At 46.9% G+C, this 27848-nt stretch overlaps 1 protein-coding gene and 1 non-coding gene across 6 annotated transcripts in view; one reads left to right on the top strand and one right to left on the bottom strand.

The window, feature by feature from the left end:
• Nucleotides 1-27446, bottom strand: part of HNRNPUL1 (heterogeneous nuclear ribonucleoprotein U like 1) — a 38046-nt gene extending 10600 nt beyond the window's left edge. Inside the window, exons 1-10 of one of the 5 annotated variants that reach the window (XM_069458418.1) lie at nucleotides 27421-27446; nucleotides 21842-21967; nucleotides 19889-20042; nucleotides 18010-18083; nucleotides 15993-16132; nucleotides 14449-14548; nucleotides 12588-12700; nucleotides 5495-5761; nucleotides 4227-4349; nucleotides 4001-4129 (exon numbers count right to left, since the gene is read on the bottom strand). In XM_069458418.1, coding sequence (XP_069314519.1) covers nucleotides 4001-4129; nucleotides 4227-4349; nucleotides 5495-5761; nucleotides 12588-12700; nucleotides 14449-14548; nucleotides 15993-16132; nucleotides 18010-18083; nucleotides 19889-20042; nucleotides 21842-21962 — 1221 coding nt within the window. In that variant the 5' untranslated portion in view covers nucleotides 21963-21967; nucleotides 27421-27446. Of the gene's footprint in view, nucleotides 1-4000; nucleotides 4130-4226; nucleotides 4350-5494; nucleotides 5762-12587; nucleotides 12701-14448; nucleotides 14549-15992; nucleotides 16133-18009; nucleotides 18084-19888; nucleotides 20043-21841; nucleotides 21968-22434; nucleotides 23479-25510; nucleotides 25940-27420 lie in introns of those variants that run through there. The other 4 variants (XM_069458417.1, XM_069458420.1, XM_069458416.1 and 1 more) reach the window with 4 other exon arrangements.
• On the top strand, nucleotides 11592-11698 carry LOC138375153 (U6 spliceosomal RNA). The gene has a single exon (XR_011231415.1). It is a non-coding gene; the product is annotated as a U6 spliceosomal RNA (small nuclear RNA).
• Nucleotides 27447-27848: the final 402 nt, after the last annotated feature.

Raw genomic sequence — 27848 nt, 5'->3', positions numbered from 1 at the left:
GAGTCACCGTGCCCAACCTCAGGGATGATTTCTAAGACTGCCTCCTTCCACTTGCTTCTTGCCTTGGGAAAGGGAAGAAGAGCATCTAAACCAGACCAGGAGAAATGCAAATACTTGGCTTTCTTGGGGGAAAGGGAATTAGCTGTTGGTGCTGTTGCCACAGCAAACATGATGAGGTCAGAGCCCCCGGGCCAGCCCAGCACTTCTGTGGTCACTGGGGGCTGCTGGTGGCTGTTGCTAGGAGACTGGCACAACAGCCAGGTCAGCTTTTCCAGCTGCGTGGGTTTCTTCTGCCTAGCTCCTGCTTCTCCCAGCCCCACCCTGCTTGAAGATGTTGACTCTAAGAGAAAGTCTGGGCTGTGTTCCCTAGCCTCCTGGCCACCCCCAACTCCCAGTGACATGGGCCAAGGGACAGGAAGAGGGTTTCTCAGAGAAATGAGTACTTTTGGTGTGTGACCGTCTGAGGGAGTGAGGGAGGAACATAGCAGGCAAAGGTAATGACTTTTGCTGATAGCCCAAGTTCTCTAAAGCCCCACCGTCCCCTCACTCTCACTTGTCACAGCTCAAAAGGGTCAGGTTGGCAGCATGAGAAACCTGGCTAGATCCCAGAGAGGCAAACTTAAGGCTGATGAGGAAAGTGTATGCTTTCGGCTCAGAGTGAGGCAAACTCCAGTGGAAGGAACCACATGTATAGAAAGAGAATTGGCCAGAGGTTCAAGAATAGAGTGGGCTTTAGGCTCTGGAAATGGTGGAAGGTGGAGGAAAGAAGCATCCCATTCTCTAATGTCTGCCAAAAAGAGGTGGTTTCCTTTGGGCCTCCATTTTAAAGCCCTGGGTTTCTGTTTCAGATAAAAGTGTGGCACCCACAAAGCAGGATGGAAATCAGGACTAAAAACCACATGTTCTGACGGTGAGACCAGGTTGGCAATGTCATCACATCTAGCCCTAATTCCGACCTGCTGCAGGGATGTTTGAGTCCTCTAAGGAAACTCTTTACCCCAAGTGCCTGGCGGGTAAACATGTGCAGGGCAACAGGGCCTTCCCAGGGCCCTCTTGGAAGCCTCCTGGTGAGTTACCTTGTTGCCTCACAGAAGGCCAGTCAGTTCGTGCTCTGTACCCCATTTCGAGGCCCTCTGGTAGCTTCAGAAAGCATTTCATTCCAGAGGAGGACCCCAAGAGCCAACTGAGGCAATGTGTGGCCTTCACCTCCCCCTTTCTCCCTTCCCTGCAGCCTTTTACTAGCTAGGCAAACTTAGCCATATTCTTCCCTAATGAAAACATGACCATGGCTCCTCACTGCCCTTAGGACAAAGCCTCAGCTCTTTTTATCATCCTCCATGACCTGAACCAGACATCCTACCTCCTGAAATTCCCACCACGGCCCTATCCATTCTAGACCCTGGCTATCTGGGAAGTCAAGAGAGCCGTGTTCTACCAGTACATTAGTTTTGATGTATGACTTTGGATAGGGTCCTTTCCTCTGTGAGACCCCTCAGTTTCTCCTTCTGGTCTACCTCCTTTCTATCTTTTTCTCCTTTGATGTTCCATAGTTGTAATGCCCACATGATCTTAAGATACTGAGGTCACCATGGAATGTAGGTCAAAGCCCTGCCCTGTAATCTATGTCTCAAGACCATATATTTGAGAGCTTGTGTCCAACAGGATGCATCCTAGGGTAGGAGCTGGGGTCCTGGCCAGAAAAAGGATCTTGGCTTACACAGGCCTGTCTGGCTTCTGCAGACAAGTTCTCCTTTCCTTTCAACGATGGGCATTTCGGAGGCCAATCTATATAACAGGAGGTCTGGAAAAGCCAAATGCAGGGAGGTCTGACCACTCCGGAAAAACCAGAGAAGGGAAAAGATGGCCCTGGGCTAAGATGCAGGAATGCAGGGACTTTGCCTGTAGTACTGGTCTCCCCTTTGGAAGTTCCATCTAGCCCAGAAAACAGCTATGCATCATCAACTTATCTGTCACTGCCAAAGCTGGTTGGGTGAGAAGGGCCAGGATCTGGCCAAGGACCTGCTCAGGATCTCCTATATACACACAATCTCTGCCCACCATTCCTCCAGTTTTCTGGAACCCACTTTCTGGGTTTCAGCTAAGAGTTTGAACCACTGGAATTAGACTCCCTTCCCAGGCCTGGGTAACCTATGGCTTCAGGCCCCAAGTCAATCCTCTACTCTGTGGTTAACCAGAGAACCCGCCTCCTCCCCAACCTTCAGAGTTTAGATTCTTTGCCTTAATGTTGGTCTGGATCACTTGGCCAGACCTGCATGTCGCTCCACCAGGAGGCTGGCAGCCCAGAAGACCACAGGTACACCTGGTACAGCCCTGGACCCCGTCCCTGAACAAGCCAGCACCAGCTACGAAGGCAGACGGTAAGCCTTTACCGTGCTCAGCTGTTAGGTGCCTGCCTGAGCTGCCGGGGGCCCATCCTCCAGAGAAAACCCACTTAGGCCTCCTGGACAGAGCTGTTGGATGACCCACCCCTGACTATAATTCTTGTCCACCGGGCCACATATTTGAAATGGGTTTCACAGCTGATTTAACCAGCAAACCAAGAAAAAAAAAAAAAAAACAGGCAGGGAACACTTGCCGGGATATTTAAAAGAGGTGCCCGTAGGGTGTTAAAATGATATTACCACTCTGCCTTTCAGAACAATGAGTCCAACTGAGGCCAAGTTAGACTTTAGACCAAAATTCCCAAAATGCCCTGACAAGGCGAATGGCACAAAGTGAGGCCAAAAGGTTTTTACAGTAAGTCTTCAAAGTGAGGAGAAGGCTGGTTGTATGCATTACTGATGGGGCTGAGCTGGGGGGATAATCGTGAGTGACTTTCAGACTATCCTGTGCTCGAATGTTTTGTGTAAGATCCTCACTCCTAGGTGAAGGCAAGTTGGTCCCCGGGCATTCCTTTCTGACAAGCCAACCACTATCTCCTGCTCCACTCTCATCAGGACGCCTCTGAACTCATGGTGACAAAGTACCTGAGGCTACATGTGTAGAAGGCACTTCAGTAAGGCTACAAGGGCAGAGCGTTACTCCGTTTACATATGTGCTCACTCACAGGTTCTAAAGCAAGCACAAATTCGAGGTTGAGGGAAACAGAGGCTTATTCACAGATCCCCAAATACAGAAAATAAGGAAACAATCTTTGCTACTTGAGAAAGTCTTCAGGACAAATGTTAAGTATGACATCACACAGGCAATAACCAAGTGGAACTCATTTCTCTAAGACAAGAATCCTTAATCATTTTTGGGTCACTCATCCTTTTGAGAATGTTGAAAGCCATGGACAATTTTCCTATCCTAACTCAAAACTATCTAGTTTTTGTCTTTTTTATTAGAGGACACACCAGCACACAATATTATATGTTTAATTTCAAAGGTTCCCAGATCCCCTGATGTTAAGAACCCTGCGTTTAATGGAAATGTAGGTAGAAAATATATGACTTAGAATATATACCTGCCAGCCATAAAAATTTGCCAAGAGAAGCTGAGCTAAACCTATTCTGTAAAGTAATTAACAATAATCACCAGCTGCTAAGTGCAAGATCCTGTGTTAGGTATGTGGGTACCATTGTGATTTCTATTTTACACACCGTTAAGATGGAGATTCAGAGGATAAAGTTAGCTGGTACACAGCTAGGAAGCAGCAGAACTGGAATTCAGGCCCCATTCTGTCAGGCTCAGAAATCCACACTTCTTTCCATTTTGCGAAACAGCTCTCACCTGGAAAGACTACACCTCTCAACTCTTTGGGGTTGCTCATTAGCCTAAGCTAGTAGGCCTGGATCATAGCCTCAGACCCCAACCACAGACTGGGCTCAAAGAGCTGTGCTAAGGGACTGGGACTGTGTCATCCTGTATGGCTGATCCCCTGACCAGCACTGCAATCGAAGACCATTTATGGAGAAAGAATTGGATCAGAGGGGGATTCCCAGGCCCTCAAATCGGTCTCCTCCCCTCTTCTGAGGACATGATGGTCATCAGTAAGTACCTGATCTAGGATGTAGTTGCGTTTCTTGCGGGCAGCGATCTGGATAAGGCGGTTGAGGCACTGGGTGGCCTGCTGGATCAGGACATCCCAACGGCCAGCATAGTTCCGCTGCCGGCGTAGACCCATCACCTGTGGGCAGAGGGTGGTGAGGAGTGAGTAGTCCTCGTTGCAGGGCAGCACTCAGACGGTGGGAGGTAGATGAGTTGAGTCCAGGGGCCGTCCTTACCCGCATCTTATCCATGATGGCATTGGTACCCAGGATGTTGTACTTCTTGGAAGGGTTGGAGGCTGCATGTTTGATGGCCCACGTAGTCTTGCCAGCAGCAGGCAGGCCCACCATCATCAGAATCTACAAGAGTAAGATGGGGCAGGAGTGTTGTGGCACGGTGGTGTGGAACCACCCTGGCTTGCTGGTGACCATGAGGGTGACCGTGAACCTCACGGCTGCCTCTGGAAAATGGAAGCAATAACAGCATGAGGCTTGTCAGACTCTCAGCAGAGGTCCTGGCATGGGGTGAATACTAAATCAAGTGCTGTCATCATTAGCATTTATATTTTTGTTCAGACAAGATTAAGGGGCCCCTCAAAAGCCCCGGGAAGGCTGTGTACTAAAAATGGCCCATGGAGGCCACATGGTGGACACAAGTGGTACAATTTTCTTGGAGTGTGAAATGGGAATAGAGCTGTACACACAAGCATACAAATCATATCTTATCAGTACACCTAGAATCTGGTAAACACTAGATGCAACTGAAATGCCCTAAAAGAGGGAAATGGTTAGTCTGTGAGGCCAATAAGAACGATGTTCGGAGAGGTTTTCATGTGATGGGAAAGCCCACAAAATAATGTTAATAGAAAAGGGAAGGATATCAAAATGCTTATATCATAAGATCTCAATTATAAACATGTGTGCATAAAACATTTACCGAGCACATCAAAAAGAATAAGATAAACTCCAAACTACTGGAAGTAAACTTATTTGCGGATGGTGGAATTATGGAAAATTTTTATTTTCTTCATATTTTTGAATTTTCTAGAACAAACATAAATAACTTATACGTACAAGAAAAACGCTGTTTTAAGAACAAAGATCACCAATATAATTGCTCCTAGAACCAAATCATCCCAAAGGCAACTTGTCATTTTTTGTCCTTTTCTGCTGCAAGAAAAGCCTTCTTTTCCCATGTTCTGGCCTCATCTAAGGAGCAGTGTGGCCACTTCTTTTTGGAACCTAAGATTTGGGTAGATTACCTTAGCCCCTCCCTCTTTGGCCTAAATCACACCAACACTCCTCCCCTCACACTCAGAGCAGCTTTTCAACTCTTAATCCAATCCTGAAGAGCTGAAAGGAAGGGGCTACCTACCCCCAAGGTACTCACATAATGAGTCTGTGCTTGCTGCACCACACCCAGCTACTGAGTGTCTCCCCTTTCCCTTGGTAACAAGGTGGGTCTGGACAGCCGGCCACCAGTTCAGCCTTCTGATCATACTCACCTCACATTCTGCCTTGCTCTTTGGTCCGACGGTGCCCCGAATCCGCTCATTAAGGGGAAGGTGCTGGATGAAGGTAAACCCTGGGAGGACAGAACAGTAGGGCTCTGCCCTCTGCCCGAAGTTGAACTCCACTGCACAATTCTTCACCAGGACATGAGGGTAGAGGGCCTGACCCCCTAAGGCTTCCTTCTGGATTCGGAAGGCAATGCCCATCCACTTCCCATTCTTGGTAAAGGAAAGTTCCACATCATTTCCACATTCAAAGTCCTAGGAGAAAAAACCAAAGGAATGTAACTGCCAACTCTCAGCTTAAAGCACTGGGAGCCACAAGTGGGACAGAGTAGATGCAGGGAGTGGAAATATAGCTGGCTTTCCAGACTTCAGTGCATTCCTCCCCAACATATAGGTAAACTGGGCAGCACCAGGGAACATCTCAGAGAACATCCAGCCCAAAGCCCTCCTGCCCAAGATCTGGAAGCTGATGGATGTGAAACAAATAATTTTAAGACACCCTAAGTATTTGAGTCTTGTGCCTAGCCTGAGATGAACACGAAGGAAAAGGCAATCCTGCCCCGTTCTCAAAACCGACAAGGGCGATCTACAAAGGTAACAGATGAAGGGAAGCCACAGCAAGGATTTCTTAAGCTGAGTCTAACTCCACAAATGCATTGGTTTGTTTGTTCAACACATGCCCTGAGTTCCCACTTTTTCTGATACATGTGTGGTAATCTGGGCCTGACAGAGCTCAGGGACCAGTAGGGAATCAGACAAGGACACTCTTTGTCATAAATCAGTAAGAGGACATACCCAGAGCAAGTTTCTCTGAGAAGGGGACCCATGAGCTAAGTCCTGAAATGAGCCAAGTTTGGGGGTGGGAGGAGAGTATTGTATATAAAGAGAAGTATTATGTGTACATAAGTCTAATGGCAAGACAAGATAGGGTCAGACTGGCTGAAGCATAAAGGATGGGGGGAAGTAATTTCAGGTACAGCTGGAGAGCCATGCAAGGACCACATTCATTCATTCAGTAACAACTATTTACTGAGCTGCTGAAGTTTAGTGATTAAGATGCTGTTGTGGAAGGTGGACAGTTTCAGCTCTACCATTTACTAACTTGTAGCCGTGGGTAAATTATTTCATCTTGTTTCCTTATCAAAAGGGGGTTAGTAATATTTTATACTATATAGGATTGTTCCTAAGGATTAAGTGGGTTAGCACATTTAATACAAAGCAAGCACATGACACACACGAGCTATCACTACAAGATGCCAGGCAATGTGTAGGGTTAGGGGCTGTGTGAGGGTCTAAGTCACCTCGGGAGTTTGGACTTGATGGTTAAGGCAGAGCAGAGCCTCTGACTTGTTTTGAATAGGGGAGTGGCCTACTCAAAACTGTTTCAGAAAGATCACTTTGGCTGCAGGGGAGAGGTGTGCAATTAAGGGAGGCTCAAGACTTGAAATCAGACAGCAGACTGAAGCAAAGTACAAGGTCCAGTTTCTGACATAAAAGTACAAGATGTGGTATTCTTTCTCTCTCGAATCAGACCACCTCAGGACTTGCCCTTCAAGAAGTGGCGGAAGCACCCACCTGAGGAGCTTCCTTACCACCCTCAGTGCTTACAGGGCGCAGCTCTGTATCATGTCTGTTCACCTCTAAGCACGTGCATAGGTCAAGACCACGGAGGGCTGAAATGCAAACATTTGCTGGGCTGAATCCTGCCCTAGTTCCTGAAATGTGGTCCCTGTTGTGTCTTCCCACCTTAGCAAAAGTGGTCCCAGTCACCTCTGCTCTGACTGGAAAAAAACACTGTGGTGTTAGCCTTCCTTGTGGCTGCCAGCTTCACTACAGGAACATCCTATAATGCACAGAAACCGGCACCCTCGACTGGACATGGTGGCTCATGCCTGTAATCCCAGCACTTTGGGAGGCCAAGGTGGGAGCATCACTTGGGGCCAGGAGGTCAAGACTAGCCTGGGCAATATAGTGAGAATTCATCTCTACAAAAAAAAAAATAATAATAAAAAATTAGCCAGGTGTGGTGGTGCACTTACAGTCCCAGCTACTTGGCAGGCTAGGGCTGGAGGATGGCTTGAGTCCGGGAATGCAAGGTTGCAGTGAGCTGATTGTGCTACTGCACTCCAACCTGGGTGACAGAGACCCTATCTCAAAAAAAGAAAAAGGAAAAGGAAGAAAAGAGAAAGAGAAAGAAAAAGAAAAAGGCACCCTCAACCAACAAATCCACCACCAACAGAGCCATCTGTACAAGAGGCAACTGTGCGGAGTGTTGTTCCTACTAAAACACTCCTGTGCCAGTCCAGAGCCTATAGACCTACCCCTGAAGTCTGGCATTATTCAGAGTGTGTCAGGTTTGTAGCCTTATCTCTTACACCTCATTGTGTTGTCCCCTAGGCTCCAAGTATTGCACTCTATGGTTTGCTGAGATGAGTTATCCTGTCTTCTTCACTTGGAAGGCTGTTTTGTCCTTTTTGTTTTATGAATCAGATCAGACACAAAAGTCCTCCCCTCTGGTCCCGAGGCCACTGATTTTCACACTTCCTTCAACCCCCAACCCTGAGCCTTTTTAAAGTTGTGGCATCTTCTAAACAAAGGAAACTGCATATGGAAACTTAAAACTGCAAGTAGAGATGATGTGGCTGAAGCAAGTGTCAAGGCCTAGAGTTCCATACTGCCACAAACCCACAGGACCTCATACTCTGATGGAACAGAGTTTAGGAAACACTGCCACATACTGACAAGTTAAACTGCTGCAACCTCTTTGGAGTGCAGTCTTGGTGGTTATCAAAATTTAAAAATACACTTTTGACTCAGAAGCTAACTTGCAAGAGAAAGACAACTATATTCCCACAAGAATGCAAAGATGTATGCGCAAAATGCTCATGCCAGCATCATGAAAAGTGCCCCAATGGGAAGTGGGAGTGGCTAAATTGCACAGGAGATCCCGTGTGGGGACAGAAAAAGATCTCCAAGTTACTCTGGTAGTGGTAAAAAGACAATGTCACTGCAGCATCATCTGTTCCAGCAAACAACTTTCAGAGCCACGCACAGGAAGATTGGTTAAATTAAACTAGGATACCCAGACTCCTGCATCAGAATACTAGACAGCCACTAAACACAAAAGTGTAAAACCAACCAAATGTCCACTAAGGGGGGACGAAGTTACATCAATTACGGTGGAGCAACACAGTAGCTACAGGTAATATAAAAGAACAAAGAAGTCCTCTTGGTAGTGCTATAAAAAGATCTCTAAGATATACGATTAAGCAAAAAAAGAGGAACAATATGTATAATATGCTACCTTTTGTATGAAAAAAGAAAAGTAACAATCATCTTCCTTGATAAAGAAACCCTGAGTACCAGTGGGTTCACATGTGGGAAAGGAATATATGAAAAATGTGTAGAAGGAGGTCTGAAGAAGACTTCACACTATATACCTTTTTATATTCCTAGATTTATTTTGGAAAACATGTAAACTGATTAACTATTCAAAAAATGTGTTTTCTTGAGCTAGATCTATATTATCTGTGTGGACAGGGAAAGATGGCCAAGATTTACCATTAAATAAGAAAAAAAGTAAGGTTTAGAACAGTTTGCAGAGTATAAACATGCTTAAATTTTTTTTTAAAAAACACGTTTTAAACCAGGCACAGTGGATGCCTGTAATCCTAGCACTCTGGGAGGCCGAGGTGGGAGGATCACTTGAGCTCAGGAGTTTGAGATCAGCTTGAGGAAGAGCAAGACTCTGTCTCTACCGAAAATAGAAAAATTAGCCAGGTGCTGTAGCGCACGCCTGTAGTCCCAGCTACTCGAGAGGCTGAGGCAGGAGGATCACTTTTGAGCCCAGAAGTTTGAAGCTGCAGTGAGCTATGATGTTTTTGCTTTAATTTGTCATAAAATGACTTCACTTTTTCCTTAAATCATATTAGAGTATACAGATATGCCTTTCTCATAGCGATCCTGCATCCACATAAAAGCTACCTTTTCAATACGAGATAAAAGTATTTCACAAAAAGAATGCAAGGTTTTCATACCTGCTGGCATAGCAGCAGCAATGGCTTCAGGAATTTCCTTCTTTCTTAATGGTCCTTAGACTGGATTCATTTATCTTGAAATGGTGGGCAACCACAGCCATAGACCTCAACCTACAGTGCCTATCAAGCAATTCAACTTTTTCTTGTAATGTCATCACTTTTTTAATACTCTCAAAACTTGAGCTTACCACAATAGCAACAAGAGTTGTTTATAGGCCGGGTGCCGTGGCTCACGCCTGTAATCCTAGCACTCTGGGAGGCCGAGGCGGGTGGATCGCTCAAGGTCAGGAGTTCGAGACCAGCCTGAGCAATGAGCGAGACCTCGTCTCTACTAAAAATAGAAAGAAATTATCTGGCCAACTAAAATATATATAGAAAAAAAAAAAAATTAGCCGGGCATGGTGGCGCATGCCTGTAGTCCCAGCTACTCGGGAGGCTGAGGCAGTAGGATTGCTTAAGCCCAGGCGTTTGAGGTTGCTGTGAGCTAGGCTGACGCCACGGCACTCACTCTAGCCTGGGCAACAAAGCGACACTCTGTCTCAAAAAAAAAAAAAAAAGAGTTGTTTATAAATTATTACAGTATGCACTGTAATTTTATGCAGTTATGATTTAATACTACATCTTTTTGTTTGTTTACATTTCTCTTAACTGCAAATGATGATACATAAGGTCTATACAAGTGTCTGTGTGCATAAGTTTTAATAAATTTTAACTTTTTAAAATAATATATTTGAGGCCGGGCACGGTGGCTCACGCCTATAATCCTAGCACTCTGGGAGGCCGAGGTGGGCGGATCGTTTGAGCTCAGGAGTTCGAGACCAGCCTGAGCAAGAGCGAGACCCCATCTCTACTAAAAATAGAAAGAAATTATATGGACAGCTAAAAATATATATAGAAAAAATTAGCCGGGCATGGTGGTGCATGCCTGTAGTCCCAACTACTCGGGAGGCTGAGACAGGAGGATCCCTTGAGCTCGGGAGTTTGAGGTTGCTGTGAGCTAGGCTGACGCCACGGCACTCACTCTAGCCTGGGCAACAAAGTGAGACTCTGTCTCAAAAAAAAATAAATAAATAAAATAAAATAATAATATATTTGTGTCTATTTTATGATAATAAATGACAGACTAGTATCTACATATATTTTATGCATTCTTGACATACCTAATCTTTTCGTAATTTGTTCAGTATTTCTAGGCTACATGGTTTGTATGCAGTTTTTTCAAATTGTCGCGGATCTCCAAAAAGTTTTCCAATATATTAGAAAAAAATTCCACATAAAATGGACCCATGCAGTTCAGACCTGTGTCATTCAAGGGTCAACTCTGTGTGTGTGCACATGCACACACACGTGAAAACGGCAAAGCAAATGTAACAAATGTTAGAATCTGGATAAGGCCCCATGAGAATTATTTATTCTTAAGCTTTTCTCTAAGTTTGAAATTATTTCAAAGTAAAAAGAGAAGAAGGAAAAGAAGAGTATATGTATACAAATATAAAGAAAGGAAAGAAAACTGTTAGGATGGAAAGGCAACTAGGTGCCAGTCAATGTAAAGAGAAAAACTTACACTTTCTTTCTTTTGGCTCTTTTTAGATGTTTGTGGAAACAGAGTCCCAGCAGGTTGCCTGCTAGCTTGGGAGAGAAACTAGCAGCAAAGAGTAGGGAGAGCTCAAGATTGATCTCGAGCTGTTATTAGAAAATTGAAGGCCAGGAGCAGTGGCTCACACCTGTAATCCTAGCACTCTGGGAGGCCGAGGCGGGTGGATCGTTTGAGCTCAGGAGTTCGAGATCAGCCTGAGCAAAAGCGAGACCCCATCTCTACTAAAAATAGAAGGAAATTAGCTGGACAACTAAAAATATATAGAAAAAAATTAGCCGGGCATGGTGGCACATGCCTGTAGTTCCAGCTACTCGGGAGGCTGAGGCAGGAGGATCGCTTGAGCCCAGGAGTCTGAGGTTGCTGTGAGCTAGGCTGACGCCACGGCACTCTTCTACCCTGGGCAATGGAGTGAGACTCTGTCTCAAAAAAAAAAAAAAAAAAAAATTGAGAGGCGCTCGCTTCGGGAGCACATACACTAAAACCGGAACGATACAAAGATGATTAACATGGCCCCTGTGCAAGGATGACATGCAAATTTATGAAGCATTCCATATTTCAATAAATTTTTAAAAAAAAAAAAGAAAGAAAGAAAGAAAATTGGGAGATTCAAGGCCTCCCTAACAGAACAAGCAAGCCCAAGAGTAAGCCTTCATCCGGGTGGTTACTTTCTCTGGGGCCTCTAGCACATTTTACAAACATCTCTTATAACTCCTAATAATAGTATTAAGTGGTAATTACTGAACACTTACTATGTGCCATGCATTGTTGTAAGTGCTTTTAAGAGATTAACATAATGACTCTACACAAAATTCTCATTAGGTGCAAAGATTCTCATTTAGAGGACACTGAAAGACAGGAAGGTTAAGTTGCCCAGGGCTGTGAGTGGAAGAGCAGGGATTGGGTCCAGGGAGTCTGGCCCTGAAGCCTACAGCCACATTCCATAGCGCTGTTAACTGTCAGTACTGCTGCAGCTCACACACTCTCTATCCTGTTCTGTTTTGCATCTGCCTCTGCTCTTCCTGTAGGAAGCCTGGCTCAACCAATGTGAGGTGAAGAAACGGACGAGTTTTGGGATAAGACGATGCCAACGTGGGGTGAGAGCCAACAACACTACCTTTAAGAGCATTTAGCTATTTCCTAGCAATGAAAGACAAGAAATTCCTGGGTTTGTTTAGAAAACATCCCTCTGGTATCTAGGAATGGAGGAAGGCTGTGCATACCTGAAGTTCCCAAACCTCTTCAGGGTGTCATCTGACAGCTCTGCACACAAGAGCAGAGGGGGTAGGATGGCAGAATTTTGTACAAAATGACAGTAAACGTTCCAGTCTGTTAAGTAGAGACAAAGAAGTATGGCAAGAGTGGCAGACAATGGATAGAGGTATCCTGAAAAAGAAGTTTGTAGCCCATCATCTGATTCTGCCAACTCTCACAGGCTGCTAGCACTCACCGCAAAGCAGCCAATCACATCGTTCTCTGCAAACTTGTCTCCGTAGTTTTCAAACCGGCTATTGGTGGATTTCTTCCCAGTGCCTCCATAGCCGTAGGAGAAAGGCTCTTCACCTGACGGAAGAAATAGGCAGAGGCAGGTTAAACCTTCAATGGTCAAAACAGCTTCCATGGCTGCCACACACTTTGAAGAAAAAAAAAATCATTTTCTTTGCTAGTTTTAGATGCCTTTTTTTTTTTTGGAGGGGGGGGAAGGTTGAAAGGAAGCCCTTTATTACACAGAACTCTAGAGGGCTCATGGGGCTGGTTTAAGTCAGGGAGTAGAAGATGAACTGAACTGCTCTGCACAGGACGGAGAATTTGTTAAGAAGAGGAGGGAAAGAAGAGAGGAGCTGAGATGGAGAAGGATGGCTACTATGCTGAGATGTAACCCTTTCCTGTGACACCCAACATTCAGTCAAGCCTACTAATGTCACTGGTATTTGGTACCAATGTGTTTTTGATAGAAATTACCGAAGGGGCTGGGTTCTGCTTCTGGAGATCACGAGGACTGACCCATGGGAAAGGTACTGGTTTTTCTCAGGCTATAGAACTGGGTGGTGAAGTGACCTGACTTGAGATCTCAAAGGCCCTGGCTGATACCTGGATGACACAGAGATCCTTGGGCAGAACCCAAAGAGTATCCCACCGGAAAAGCTGGGACTGACAAGACTGAATTCCAGGCCTGGTTCTGTTATGAACCAGCTGTGTGACTCTGGACATGGCGTCTGACCCTTCTGGGCTCTGTTTCTTCATCTCTATCAACTGCCCACCACCTACATCTCAAAACTGAGAAAAGGTAAAATGAGATGACCTATGAGTCTTAAATAAGACATGTTTATACACATGGAGATGAAAACTAGACACTCCTTTTGACTTAAGGATTAGTCTTAAGGGGTCAGGCAATTACACACAGGATAATAGCTCAAGTGCTTAACAGCAAAAAGTTGCAATAAACTTAATTGAGCTACAAAAGGAGTCTTGTTAAATAAATAATACAACTAAAAATTGGAAAATTATGCAGTGGTCAAAAAGCTGTATTCATCTACAAAATTATGCCCATCATATATTACAAGAGATCAAGCTACGTAAAGTATTCATAGCATGACTCAGTTTGAAATTGTACAAAAAAACAAAAAAAAAGTCCAGAAGACTGTAGATTAAAATATTAACATTAGTTGTTATCTTTCAGGTTTAGGGAGGATTTTCATTTATCCCTTTCTGTATAGGGCCTGAATGTTTACCAGAAACACATATTACTTTCCTAATTAGAATGTTTATACGACCAACAAAGTCTCAGCACTGGACATCACACTCACTCACTTGGGGCCAGAAGGTCACTGAGGCCTGAGGACCTGCAAAACTTCAAAACCATTCCTTGGGCAGGCAGCCCTCCGTCTCTCTGCCAACCAGCCCAACCCTGGTCTCTGCTTCCTCTTTTACTCTAGCTTAGGCTCTGAACAGAAAATCCAGACAGAACTTAATAGGACCTGAGAACTTATTTTCAGTGTGGTTTGAGGACAGGAGACACTAATCTTTTTTAAAGAAAGGGAATGGTGTCCTAAAAAGAACTTCGAGCCCTCTCCTAAAAGATGAAGGATAAGAATTGATTCTTCATAGAAAAGTTATTACATGGCTGGGGTCCTCCAAGTTGAATCTAGTATGCCTGAAGATAAGCAGTGGCATATGCCTAATCCTTGTGCCTGTTCCACACCAGGCTAGTTCTAAGTCTGACACTGGGAAGGGAAACTTAGAAGCCTTGAGAATCCAGGAGTAGGGGCAAATCACTTATTCTCTGGACTGCTTAGCAGACCTCTTCTTACCTAGCTGGGTGCTGCAGGAATCCAGGGACCAGCCGACACGGACAACATGGGGGTCAGGTTCTGTAGATGGAAGATGCTTCACAGAGATTTCCTCATTGATCTGGGGAGAGGAAAAAAGGCTCAAGACTAATAATCTGGAGGCTGGTGGGTTATGAGGCAATACAGGAGGGAAGCATATCAGGCATTAAAAAGTAGCAATGGTTTTTATTGCTGGGGAACAGGCATTTAAGCAGCTCTGAAGAAGCTGTTGTACTGAAACCAGGGCCTCCAAAAGGATCAGGAGAGTGCAGAGCCACAGAGACAGGCATTACAAAATACAGTATTTTTGAGTTTGAGAGAGTCTCATAATATATGGTAGAAGAATAAATTAGTACAATGCCTTTGGAGGGCAATCTAGCAGTCTCTATCAAAACTGCAAATGCACATGCTTTATAACCCAGTAATTCCCCTTCTAGTTTATCCTACAGATACACTAATATGTGTACGAGTAAGGTATGTGTGAATGTGTTTGTGCACGCAATATTCAGTGCAGCATTGTTTTAACATATATATTTTTTAAAAATCAGAAAAAATACCAATAAACCATTGGTTATATTGTGGTATATCCATGCCATAAAATACAGTGTAGCAGTTAAAAAGAGTGAGGCAAGGATAATGTATAGGTATGGAAAAATGTACAAGATACAGTATTAAGTAAAAGCAGCAGGGGAAAAAAGCACCCGCTGACTTAACTTCTAATTAAGTTAGAGATTAGACTGTCTAATAGCCATATCTATCTGTGGCCTTTGCAGTTACCGTATTTCGGCTTTTCATATGTACACTTTCCACATTTTAACATCTCTGAAATTACAATCCATCTTATAATTGACGGGATAAGCAAGCATTGTGTAGTTTATTTGGCAGTGTTTCTCTATGAGTAGCGCATAAAATAATGTGCAACTTACGTTGATAGTGTCTTAGTCAATAACATATGACCCTGTGTCTCAGCTTCCACTTCTAAAAACTGAGGATAACAGTACCCATTTCATGATAGTACTGTGAGGATTAATGGAGATAATAAATGTAAAGAGCTCGGCACTTACCTTGTGCATGCAAAATGCCCTACAAATATTAACTATCATAAATATACAAAGGATATTTGGATATGCAAAGATACACAAGAAATTGTTAACACAGAAGTTACCTCTAGGAAGTAGGATGGGGACTGAGGACATGAGAGTAACTTCTCCGTTTTCATCCTACACCCTTCTACTCTTTTTCCCAGTTCTACAAACATGTTACCACTAGAATGGTAGGCTATATAATACCCAGATCAAATTCCACCAGTGAAAAATCTGTTTGATGAAGCAATGTATGGTTATGGTTGGCCTGCTTTTCTGATATGCTATTTAGCAATGGTATAGTTCTCTTGAGTTCATCATAATTCTGTTTGCTTGGACACAGTCCATGCTCAATCCAATCTCTTGCAGTTGTAGCTCTGACCAAGGCTATTCCGATGGACAGACCTGCTTTCTGTCCCTATCCATTCTGTTGCTCCCACTTACCTTCATTTCAAAGCATACACGGCCCCTTCTAACCCCATAGCTGGCACGGGCTCCTGACCACAGGTATGCAAAGCCCTCGATTGTGAGTGGATAGCCACTACTCCGATCTCGGGCTACCTTGAAGTGGAGGTCGCAGTTATCTGTGGAGGAAAAAAGCCTGAAGTTGGCTGATGTTTAAGAAAGTCCCAAGAGAGGAACAGGCAGAGGGAGATTCCCCAAGAGTTGACCAGGACTAGACAAGCTAACATGTTGTTGGGGCAGGTTCAAGAGGAACTAGCATATCCTCTAGAGGGTTGTGGACTATTGCAAACTGGCCTATCCCACCTCAGAGAGGAACTGGGGTTCCTCACCTGGTAGAGTACAAGATGGGCTTCAGGGGGACCCTTGGAAACTGTACACAAATGTTTTTGATAATAATGTATACTTGCTAAGGAGAGGGTCCACATCCTTACTAGATTCAAATTTAGATTTTAGAATAGAAAAGGCTAATCCCCACCACCTTATACTCTAATCACCTACCCGTGCTACCTCTATCAGCTTGGGAGCCAGACTTCTGTTACCAACAGCTATATGAGCATCTGAACCTGACCCACACCTGCCACCCAGGCACCAATGCCTAGGTGCACCATAGGCTCCTGACTCCTCTCGTGAGCCTAGGACTCTCCTGCTGTTACTCTTGGCTCTTCGCATTCTTCAAGGACCCAGCCATGCTTACAAGAAAGCCTTTCCGGACCATTCCATCCACAAGACACTCTCCTTTCTTTAAAGGCTGAGCACCACGGGCCATATATTTGGCATTTGATCAGATGCTGCCTCATGGACCAGTGCCACTGAATATTTTAAAAAATTGTTCAGTTTTACTCCAGGAAGATTTTGTCTTTGAGAGCTTGTGATGGAAAAGACTATGTATAAAATGTCTTTATGTCTTATAAAACACATAGCCAGTGCTCTATAAACATAAGCTACATTAAGAAATACATGGATGAGGGCCGGGCGCAATGGCTCACACCTGGAATCCTAGCATTCTGGGAGGCTGAGGCAGAAGGATTGCTTGAGGCTGGGAGTTCAAGATCAGCCTAAGCAAGAGTGAGACCCGGTCTCTACTACCAAAAATAGAAAAAATTACAGGCGTCGTGGTGCATGCCTGTAGTCCTAGCTACGAGGGAGGCTGAGGCAGGAGGATCACTTGAGCCCAGGAGTTTGAGGTTGCTGTGAGCTATGATGATGCCACTACACTCTAGCAGCCGGGGTGACAGAGAGAGACTGTCTCCAAAAACAAAAACGAAAACAAACACATGAGTGAATTGCTGCTAACTTCTGCTCTGCTCTGTTGAGAAGTGCAGTGTTCTCAGATCTGACTGAAGTTCTGGGTGCGTGTCAAAATTTAGATTCACAGGCTAGTTATCACTTAGATTCTGACTTAGGTCTGAGGAAGAACAGGACCTCTATAATCAATCCTCCAAGTGTTTAGATGCACAGCCAAGGTAAAAACCACGTATCCAGTAGAAAGAAAACTAAACTGGAGGACAGACAGCAGGGCGGGCCAGGTTAGTGCCTCAGAGGACAAAGTGGCATTGGTTTCACCAGGAACGTGAGCAGCTGATGGAAACTGGGGAACTGGTTGTCAAAGAGTTAAGTTTCCCCAGCAGCACTCAGATTCCCTTCCTGATTAGATGACAAACCCCTTCCTGTACAGGGTGGTTCAGGGTTTTCCAAATTACTCTTGTATCCATTCTCTGAGGAGCCTCACTGAAAATCCTCTGAGGTATTAGAGCAGGATTATTCCTCCCCAAAGAGAAGCTTAGAGAAGTAGAATGACTTGCCCAGGGTCCCACAGCTAGAGTTGGGAGTAGATCTCTGTCTGAAACCAGCGCTCTTGCTCCAGAGCTATGCTCTATCTCACATCTGGACTAACAGTGGCAGGGATGGTGCCAGGCAGGGATTCTGGTGAAGGTCAAGGAACGATTTCCCAATACTGACTGGAAGACAGACTCAGACGGGCAACCCAAGGACTCACATGTGTCAATGGCAACAAGAGTGTCATCAAAATCATCTTCATCCTCTTCAGCAGGAGGCTGAGGAGAGCGGCCCCTGTATAGAAAAGAAGTGTTCCGTCACAAGAGAATAGTTGGATGAGCACAGACGAAGGGAAATGAAGGTTCTGTGGAATTTACAAGTGCCCTCCAGACTGCTTCCTGGATCTCAATTTCTTCCCACAGAGGTTAGCAAAAGAACTCTGTAACCCTATATACTTGCAATGAGAGCAATGACCGTTAACTCCTAGAATGGAGACAGGGATTGGAGAGGACAAGCTGTCCTAAAGGGGGCATCAGAATCATTTAGGGAGCTTTCCCAAACATTCTCTTCTCACACACCAAGGTGTTGAACCATGCCCTCTGCCTGCTGAGAACTGCCTCCACACTGAACTCCGTTACTGATTGGAAGCTGTGGTATCCCAAGGGTGCTGGCCAGGAAGGGGAATGTGCAAGAGCCTAGATAAACCCCAGTAATTACAATCTTTCCATATATCAGCCTTCTTAAAATCCTGCATCTGAAAGGGTTTGAAATGACCCATTTTTTTCAGTTTCTTTCTCTCTTTCAAAAGTGTCCTAAATTGTGAACAAGATTCATCTTCCTACCAAAACACTAAAAAAGGGACTTTGTTAACATGCTGCTGGTTTCTGCTGTATAGGAATAAGGGAGAGTATGGGGTAGAAAGGTGGGGGTCTAATGCCAAGGGTCCCGCTTGGTCAGTCTGGATGGTCCTGGTCAAGTAGCCCATGCACAGATCAGGTAGCCCATGCCCTCCTGGCTGCTGGCACTCCCCCAGCAATAGGCTTCCCTCTAGTGGAGTGCCCTTCTGGCCCTGCCCGTGCAGGGCTAGCACAGAGCCTGGTACAAAGAAACAGGTCATCACATGTTAAGTCCATCCTAGGAAGCTTTCCCTGACAGCCTGGGACCACAGCAAGTATTCCTCCTCTGTTCTCCATCAGCAACTAGCTTCTAGGCCTCTGTTCTTTGGGAGGCAGCAGAAGAAACCCATATAGGGTGGGTTCCATGTCCTAATTTTAGTCACAGCCTGTGAGACCCAGGCTCTGTCTAACAAGCTACTTTAGAAGATGGACTCCACCAGGTAGGAAATAAAATGTGGCAGATGACCAGTCCAGATGAGTGTAAGAGTGGTTTCCACGACTGGAAAAGGCTTCAAGAGGATGTGAAGGAAGGAAGAAGGAGGGGCAGGACTGAGCCTGGAGAGGGAGAGGGCTTGTCAGAAGAGGGAAAAGGGAACTGACCAGAGCAGAGGCCACTCCCTCTTGTGAGCTTCTGAAACTCACCTGCATCCTAACTACTCACTGCTAAGGGTGTGGCTTACTTCTGACTATATCTGTCTTAGTCCCCACATTGGGACAATACAGGGTAAAACCCACTGTTCAAATCATCGCTATGTTCCCAGTGTCCAGCCCAAGGGTGGGCACCTCTTGAAAGCACTGTGAGTGCTAACTGAATGAGTGAATGGCTGGAAGGAGGATGTGTGCTTGGGAATAGGGCTGGCAAATAGATCTTTCTTTCACCCTAGCGACTGATGAGAACAGGATACCATGGAGGAATGCAGGGGCAATAAGACAAAGGACTAAAGAGGCAGGCCGGCATCTCACATATGAAAGCCTAATGTGTTTAGAATTTATCCCCCCAAGTAATAAGAAGGAACTGGGAAAGGACCAAAGTTTTAGGGAAACTGAGTCTCACAGTGAGTGAAGGAAGGAATAGGGAGAGAGTGTGAGGGCAGGGGAACTCTGCTCAGCCCCTCTAGATTAGTACAAAGGTCCCCAGCAGGCATGGGGCTATAGACATAGAGACCTACTGGAATAAGAGTGACTGTCGCCTCATACACTCACCTCCTATCCTCTCGGTGCTCAAAGTACCCCCGTCCCCGGATTTCTTCATAAGGCCTCTTGCGACTCTGGAATTGCTGTCTCTCTTGCTTGAATTGAGAAGCTTCAGGTGGGAGGAAGCTGGTGGGTGCTTCTTGCTTCATCTCTGTCTTCACTTCTAGTGTTAGGACAAATCCAGATGGTCAAGACACTCAGGAGCTCCCCAGCTATCACTTTTCCAGTCCCTTTTACCTCAGGAGATGCCAGCAGGATTCTGACTACAGTGGTGAAGGGCTGGGCACAGGCAGCTTGCTGGGTTCAACAGAAGCCTGCTGAGCCAGCCAAGAAGGCTGTACTAGATAGACAACAGAGCTAAAATGTCGTGACCCTACCTTCTCCAATTTCTCCTCCCAAAGAACCTCTCTACCTCAGTTCTTACAAAGATTCTTCAGTCTGGCAAAGGAGCGGGGGAGAGGGTAAATTCAACAGAGTACTGTGATCCTATAGCTAACTTTACTGGGTCCAGTCACCATACCATAAAGCCCAGAATCACTCCAAGAAGGGAGGATCTGCAGTTAAGCCATCCTATAGGTGTGATAACCTCATTTAAGTCGTACCACAAACAGTAAGTCAGGATGGGATAATGTGCTGTGGACCATGGGAAAGTCCCAGTTGTCAGGCAGACTCCAAGAATCAGCACCTAACCAAAAGCAAACCATGCATTCAGCTTAGCTTCATTTCTCTCATAGCATTTATCCCTGATGCTATGGCTCACTCACATCTACTCATTTCAGCATTCAATCTAAGACCACCTTGGTCACTCCCTAGCTTTGGCATGTGGACCAAATCGTGCAGAGAAGGCTCCTGGTTCTCCAGGGCAGGGATGATGCTTAGTCATCTTGAAGAGAGTCTCCATGGTTCCCAGCACAGGGCTGGGCTCACACACGGCCCCGGGTGAATGTCTGTGGATAATGGCACAGAAAATATTCTCCCTGGGCCAAATGATCCTACAAGTCTCACAGAGCCTGACATAAATCTGCAGTTTAACCTACATTAATTCAAGTCCTTAGCCACCCACAAGGAATGTCTGGGGATTTCACTTTGTGGATGAACCAGAATGGAATTAGATAAAATCAACTAGATTCACTAAGAAAAGGCACTGGGGCCACAATACAGTGAAAGGAGCACAAGACTGGGAATCAGTCCTGGCTCCATCATTTCCCAGCAGTGGGACCCTGCTTCCCAAATACTAAGACACAAATGGTGAGGAATGCTGCTTATTAAGCACGACGACTAGCCTGGGAGCCAGTTTCCCGGGTTCTAGCCCCAGCTCTGCCATTAGACAAGTCAACTCCTCAATCTGTAAAATGGAGAGGAGAGAGTTGGATTACATATCTGTTTCCCAAAACAGCATTATGGGGAACTTTGTTATGCAAAAATAGATTTATATGTTTGGAAATCCTGAGTTTAAACAACATGACAGGGTTTTTTTTGTTTCAATACCCAGGACTTTTCAGAACCTTTAATGCTCTAGTGAGCATAGTATATCTTCAAGAGATGCCTATGCTACACTTTCTAGACACATCTAGCTAAGGAACCTTTTTCTGAGGAGCTCCTAATAACATCTCATGGAAGAATATTCTTTAGAACATGGAAATACCAAACTAGACTTAGAAGGCTCTTTTGGCTTCTACATTCTAAGATGCTAAATAGACTTAAGTATTAACCTCCAGGTCTAAACTCTCCAGGGTGTTGATACTAACATCTAAAAACAACACTTGGGAGTGGGACTGAATTCTTTCCTTCAAAAAACCTTGCCAAAGTGACAAAGTCCAGATAAACTGCTCCCCCCCCCCCCCGCTCCCCCCCCAAAAGGTGCAAAATTTCTCTCGGAAGACAAGCTTTCAACAGAGGGTAAGGGCCCAGGGAGATTCTGTTTCCAGCAAAAGAGATGAAGCATATGTGTCTTCTTCCTACCTGGGCGATAGGCCTGTTGTTGCTGCTCCATTTCCAGTGGTCTCCTCTCATAGCCTGACTCGTTTTCTTGCTTGATGACTTGGGTCTCATAAAATTGGTTCTGCCTGGAAATATTGTCCATGGCATCTTAAAACAAAAAATCCCAGCCAGTTAAAAAGGTGCTTCGTGGAGGACCTTAAACCACAGGTGGCTTCTTTCTTGCCACATGACACCATCCCCACTGGGATCAGTTAGTCTGCCAAAAGCTAAAGTGTGACAACACCTTCAGATGGAAATCTATCTGGGCAGTCAGTGGCCCCAGATGCCTGAGGACACGCCCTCCTGCCCCCTAGAAAGTTGCATATCTACCTGTGACAAGGTTCTACAGAAACCCAATAAACAAAACCAATTGAAGCAGAACTGCTCTGGTTGAAGCAAGGAGATGGAAAGGTCAGAGAAGGTGTCCAGCTTGACCTCCCCAACTAAGTCCCCACTCCAGGACGTGGGGCATCTCCACAGACAACTGGGACTTTGTGGAGCACAGTTAAAAAACCACCAGCCTAGCAGTTTTCTAAGTTGGTGTAATACTTGGGAAGTCACTTTCAGGGCACAACCTTAAAAATGGTTCAGGCCGGGCGCAGTGGCTCACACCTATAATCCTAGCACTTTGGGAGGCCGAGGTGGGAGGATTGCTTGAGGTCAGGAGTTCGAGACCAGCCTGAGCAAGGGCGAGACCCCGTCTCTACAAAAAATAGAAAAATTAGCCAGGCATGGTAGCATGTGCCTGTAGTCCCAGCTACTTAGGAGGCTGAGGCAGGAGGATTGCTTGAGCCCAGGAGTTTGCGGTTGCAGTGAGCTACAATGATGCCACTGCCCTTTAGCCAGGGCAACAGAGTGAGACATTGTTTCTAAACCCCCCCACCCCCAAAAATGGTTCAGAGCAAAAACCAGCCTTCTGCCCAGTCACTATTCCTACCTGCACAGCCAACCCTCCTTAAAATTCTCTTCTACCCCACAATAGCTGCAAAGGTAAGGGGTAATGATGTTGGCTGAGGGGAAAATGGGGAATGAAGGCAAGGAGCTGTTAAGAAAACAAGAATCGTAACAGTGACCCTCAGACTCATTAGGGATAGGTTCTGAAATATTTGGAGTTAAGTTGGAAGGGTTTCGGGAAGGCGTCTTATGGGTCCAGGAGCTCAACGGAAGAGTGGTAAGAATAACAATAGTAACTATTCATGGAGTATATACTATACTCCAGACACTGGGATACAGCTGAAGATAAGCTTGCTCCACTGAAGCCTTCAGTTTAGTAAGACAGAAACGTATTAAACAAATACACAAAAATTTAAGTATGATTGTCTTAGGGGCTACAAAGTACCACCAGGAGCTAAGAAAGGGACCTAGAAAATAACAGATAACCCTTGACTGAAAGGATACATAGGTGATGACTCAGTGATGACAATTAAGAACATTCCTGGGGTTGGGATAACATATGTGAAAGCTTAAAGGCAGGACTAAAAACAGAGAACCAAACCAGAAACTCCATCAAGGAAGAGAACTTTAGAAAGGTAGGATGGGCAACATGGAGGCTCTCCACCCCAGGGGCAAGCTCTATGGACCCCCAGGGCTCTACTAGTGGCTGTTCCAGGAGCCAAGAGGCAGAACCAAAGGGAAGGAGAGACCATTCTGCCACTTGCTAACTGATCAGATCTTTTCTCAGAGGACAAATACATCTGGGCACAAACCAGGTGCAGCCCAAAGGGAGGAAAGTCATAGGTCACATGGTCTGCTACAGGTCTGTTTACTAAGGCTGAATGAAGGACTGCAGGGGGGGAATCAAAGGATTTTGTTGTAGTGGGTAGAGAAGAAAGGAAGAAGTAGAATTATCTTCTTAATTGGAACAAGAGGATCTTTCAGACTACTCAGCTTTTTCCAGGCTCCAGGCACAGTGCTCTTCTCCCCACAAAGCCCGGTGTCTCTTCTCAAGCATCTTTCTGGTGCCCAGAGGCAGCCTCGCCCGGAGAAGCTATGTTTCTAGGGTCAATCTCCACTCTCTAAAACATCCCCCTCCTAATAACAGGCAGGCCCAGTGCTAAACTGCTAAATTCTGGACCTGTGTGATCTCATTCATAACCCCCCCAGGGGGGCAGGGAGACACTGTTATTAACCCCTTTTTACATATAAAGAAAACAGGCTCACCACAGGTGAAGTGACTTGCTAATGTCATTAAGGCAGATTTGAAACAAAGTCCGAGTCTAGAGTCTGTGCTCTGAAACAGGGAACTCGCTTCCTCTTAGAGACACCAGGTCAGGACTATCCCACCGCTTCTTCCTAGGCATTCCTGTCACAGTCCCTCCTGCTCTAGACACGCACAGGGAGCCACTCCTTTCTTCACAGGTCTCCGCATTAGGAAGTCCTCTTCCCAGCCACTGGATCCTGGATAATCCCTAGGCTGCTGTCTACCCCAAGTCTACATTCAGACTACTGCCCTCCCCAAGACCCTCTCTCTCATGAAAGATTATCAAATGCCAGTCTCAAATCTCATCTCTCCTCATTCCCTCAGCCCCAAGCCCTTTTTTCAGAGAAACACCAAAAACTCTGGATGCCAGAGTCCTTTCTACTTGCTCTTTAAACTCTCCTGTCCCCTCGTTTTCCAATCCTGCTAGAAAACTGCCCTTTTCTAACTCCAGATTCACTTCTTCCCATACCAGGGTCTCCTCTCCCCAGACAACTGCAAACCTACCCTAACCCCTTATATTCCCAGAGTCATACCTTCTGGCTGATGCAGAAGTTCCCTGCTAGGGCTCCCACTCCCTGGACACACAAGAGTCTTCCCAGCTCTAAACTCTCAGGTCCTTTGTCCGGTGAAGCATCCTTCCCTCCCCCACCAGTCTCCGGACACCGGGGTTCCTTATGCCTCTTCTAGAAGCCAACCAGGAAGTCCTCGGATCTTCCAGCACCAAAAGTCCAAGTGGCGCCTGCCTCAAGGGTGGACTTCCAGCCCTGGGAGAGGTGGTGAGTCCCCCCATAATCCAATCACACGCTGGCCAACCACATCCCCTAAATGCTCACCAGCCAAACATCAGAGCACTCAGTCCATCAGACTCTCCCCAAAGCAGACACCTGCGCCTCTACCTCGGCAATCCACCCCAACACCAAATATGAGAACTCCCATTATCCCATCCAGCCACAAACTCCAGGATCCTCCTTCCTCAAAACTCTCCCAGCCCCAAACACCCGGCCGTTCCTTCCCCAGTCCACACTCGGGGCTAGCACGGCCACCAAGCCCATCCGGCTCCAAAACCTAGGATCTCATTACCAAGACCCTCCTCAGTCCCCAAGCAGAAAAAAATCTCTTGTTCTTCCGACTCTCTTCTCTTTGGCTCCAGAAACCACAGTTTCCGGTCTCCGAGCCCTAAGGTCCGGAATCCTCCCCTCCCCACCCCACCCCGACCCTCATCTCTGAAACCGAGAACCCCCCCACCGCCGGTATCTCCCCTGCACCGAATGTCACGATCCACCCTCCGGTCTTCCGGAGGCCCTAGTCCCCAGATCCTTTTCAGCGGCGAGTAGCGGGATCACCCGATCCTCAGACCGTCTCCCCGACCTCAGGTGCCGGACTCCCGTGTCCCACAGCCCTTCCTCGGCCCAGACTCCGGGCTCCCCGGCCCCCGCCCCGCGCACTCTCACAATGTCCGTCCGGCCCCGAGTAGCCGCCGGGCTCCGCGTGCGGCTGCAGCCCGGGCGGCGGTGGCTGTGCGGTCCCCTCCAGCTCGGAGCCCCCCTCGGTCTCGACCTCCTCGTTGTTGTGTCCGGGTCGCCCCGGTTCGTCGTCGGCCTCGAGCTCCCGCTCGTCGTCAGGCTCCTCGGCCTCCAGCGCCGCCTGCAGCCGCTCAGCAAGCTCGGCCTTGAGGCCGCGAGTGTCCAGGCCGCGGCGCTGCAGCTCCTCGCGAAGTTCGTTCACCTTCAGACGGCGCACATCCATGGCCCGGGCCCCCGGGGTGGCCCCCGAGCCCGGCCCGGCCTCCCAGGGCTCTGTCCCCCTTAAACCTTTCCTGTCAGGAGGCGAAGGGGGAAAGGGGGGGCCCCCCCACTCCAATGGCGGCGGCGGCTCAAAATGGCCGCCGCCGCCGCCTCCCCCTCACCCGTGCCCCATGCGATGCAACATGTGCTCCAATTGGCTAGTGCGCGGGGGCAACGGGCGCGGGCCCGAAGCCTCAGCCAATCAGAGCGTGGTTTGCAAAAGAACAGCAATGAGACGGCCCCAGAGCTGCTAGGGAGGAAGCGTTGGTCTACGTCTAAGCGGCAGCCGGAGCGGAGGGCGGGAAAAGGCAGGAGGCGGAGCACGCGCTGGTTGGGTAGCGCCCGCGCGCCAGCTGCCGTAAGGTCAAATGAGGAAAAGGGAGTACCGACTTGGGCCAATCAGCGATGAGATCTCAGAAGGAGCGCCCCACCCCCCCCGCTTGCCTGCGCAGTTCTTTCATCAAACTAAGTGTCTCTGTAACGCACATTCTGACTGGTCTAGATCTCCCGCCCCCTTGAGGAGTCCGAGCGGGTAAAATCACAAGAACCAATCAAATGGAGGGTCGGCAGAAACCCCTCCTTCCTGTTGCCTTTAGGAAACCGGAAAGAGATGAATTCACGGAGGGCCCGCCCCTTGCCGTTAGGGCGGTTTCAAAACAATCTGTCCACCAATCGTAGTTATTGTCTTATCTCACAAAAACTAGCATAGATGGATCGTTTTTAGGAAAAGTTAACCAGATTGGCCATTCTTCAGAGGCTTGCCTCACAAAGTTCGTTGTACAAGGAGATATACGGAGTAGAGACTAAGTAGATATACTATTTGTAATCTGGAAGAAACTCAGTTGTCTTTATGAAAAGCAAAATTTTGACTTCAGAGAGTGGTAACGGTTTGAAATACAGGCTAGACTAACGAGAGAAAAGTTGTAAAGGAAATTACCCCCCACTTCCCCCCGTGACTGTACACAGGCGCCTCTCCGCGTTCCCAGCTCGGCTGTCTCCCCCCGGGGTTGCCACCTGACGTGGAACGCGCCCTGCCCGCGCCCACAGAACCTCCCCCTCCAGAAAGACCTCCGGAAATTCGCCGACTGCTATCCTGAATTCTCTAATCGGCTATCCAGGAAATCTGGCTGTTTGGCGTCTATACGGACGAGCTCAAACACACGGATCCGTCATTAAGCCTCACGTTACTAAACACAAACGCCACAGTTTGACAATGTCTAACGCTGCACCACCTGTGTCGCCTGTAACTCTAAAGAAAAAACTTCCGTAAGACACACAATCGAGATGCACAATGCAGACGCCCACTGCCTACTAAGTCCTATCTTAAGCCCACAAAAGCCACACACAATCTCTACTTAGACAAAGGGACACACCGCACAGATAAACAAATACGCGTGAGTCAGAGCAGATGCATCAGACCGGGGTAATACACCAAACTGCAGTGTAGATGTGCCCACTAAGGTCCGCATAAGTAGGCGACATCAAATGATAAAGACACACAGGACAGTTAGGCTACAAGTCTACACTACAGCAACCGAGACACACAGCACCCACTCAGAAGCGGGACAGACACTCACGTGGGCCCGGAGGTTCCAATCCAGACACCCCGCCCCTCGCCCACGTCCGACTTCCTCTCTCCTCCCAGCTTCCCACAATGATTTGGTCTCAAAAAGTTTGTGGCCCGGATTGAACTATCCCCCGGTTCTCAGGAGCTGCCACCGGGGGGCGTCCGGGCGCTGCCACGGGTTTCTCCCTCTGCTGCCGGCCACACCCAGGAACGCGTGCCCGCGAGTGCATGCAAGACACAGTGGGCTCGGTCCGGCAGGAGTCGCTTTGTGCGTCCGTGATCATACGAGGCATTCTGTGCCTGTGCTTCTGTGTGAGTCTGAACGTTTGGGTGTGTGAGTACCTGTTGGACTGTATATCTCTTGAGTATTTGTGTCATTTTACTCTGGGTGTATGTCTGTGTTCAAGTTTTTTCCTATTCTTGGTGGGTATCTGCCTG

This window comes from Eulemur rufifrons, chromosome 24 (assembly GCF_041146395.1).
Source record: "Eulemur rufifrons isolate Redbay chromosome 24, OSU_ERuf_1, whole genome shotgun sequence".
Taxonomy (NCBI): Eukaryota; Metazoa; Chordata; class Mammalia; order Primates; family Lemuridae; genus Eulemur; species Eulemur rufifrons.
Note: the sequence above shows the minus strand (reverse complement) of the source record. Positions and strands in the feature narration are given on the sequence as shown.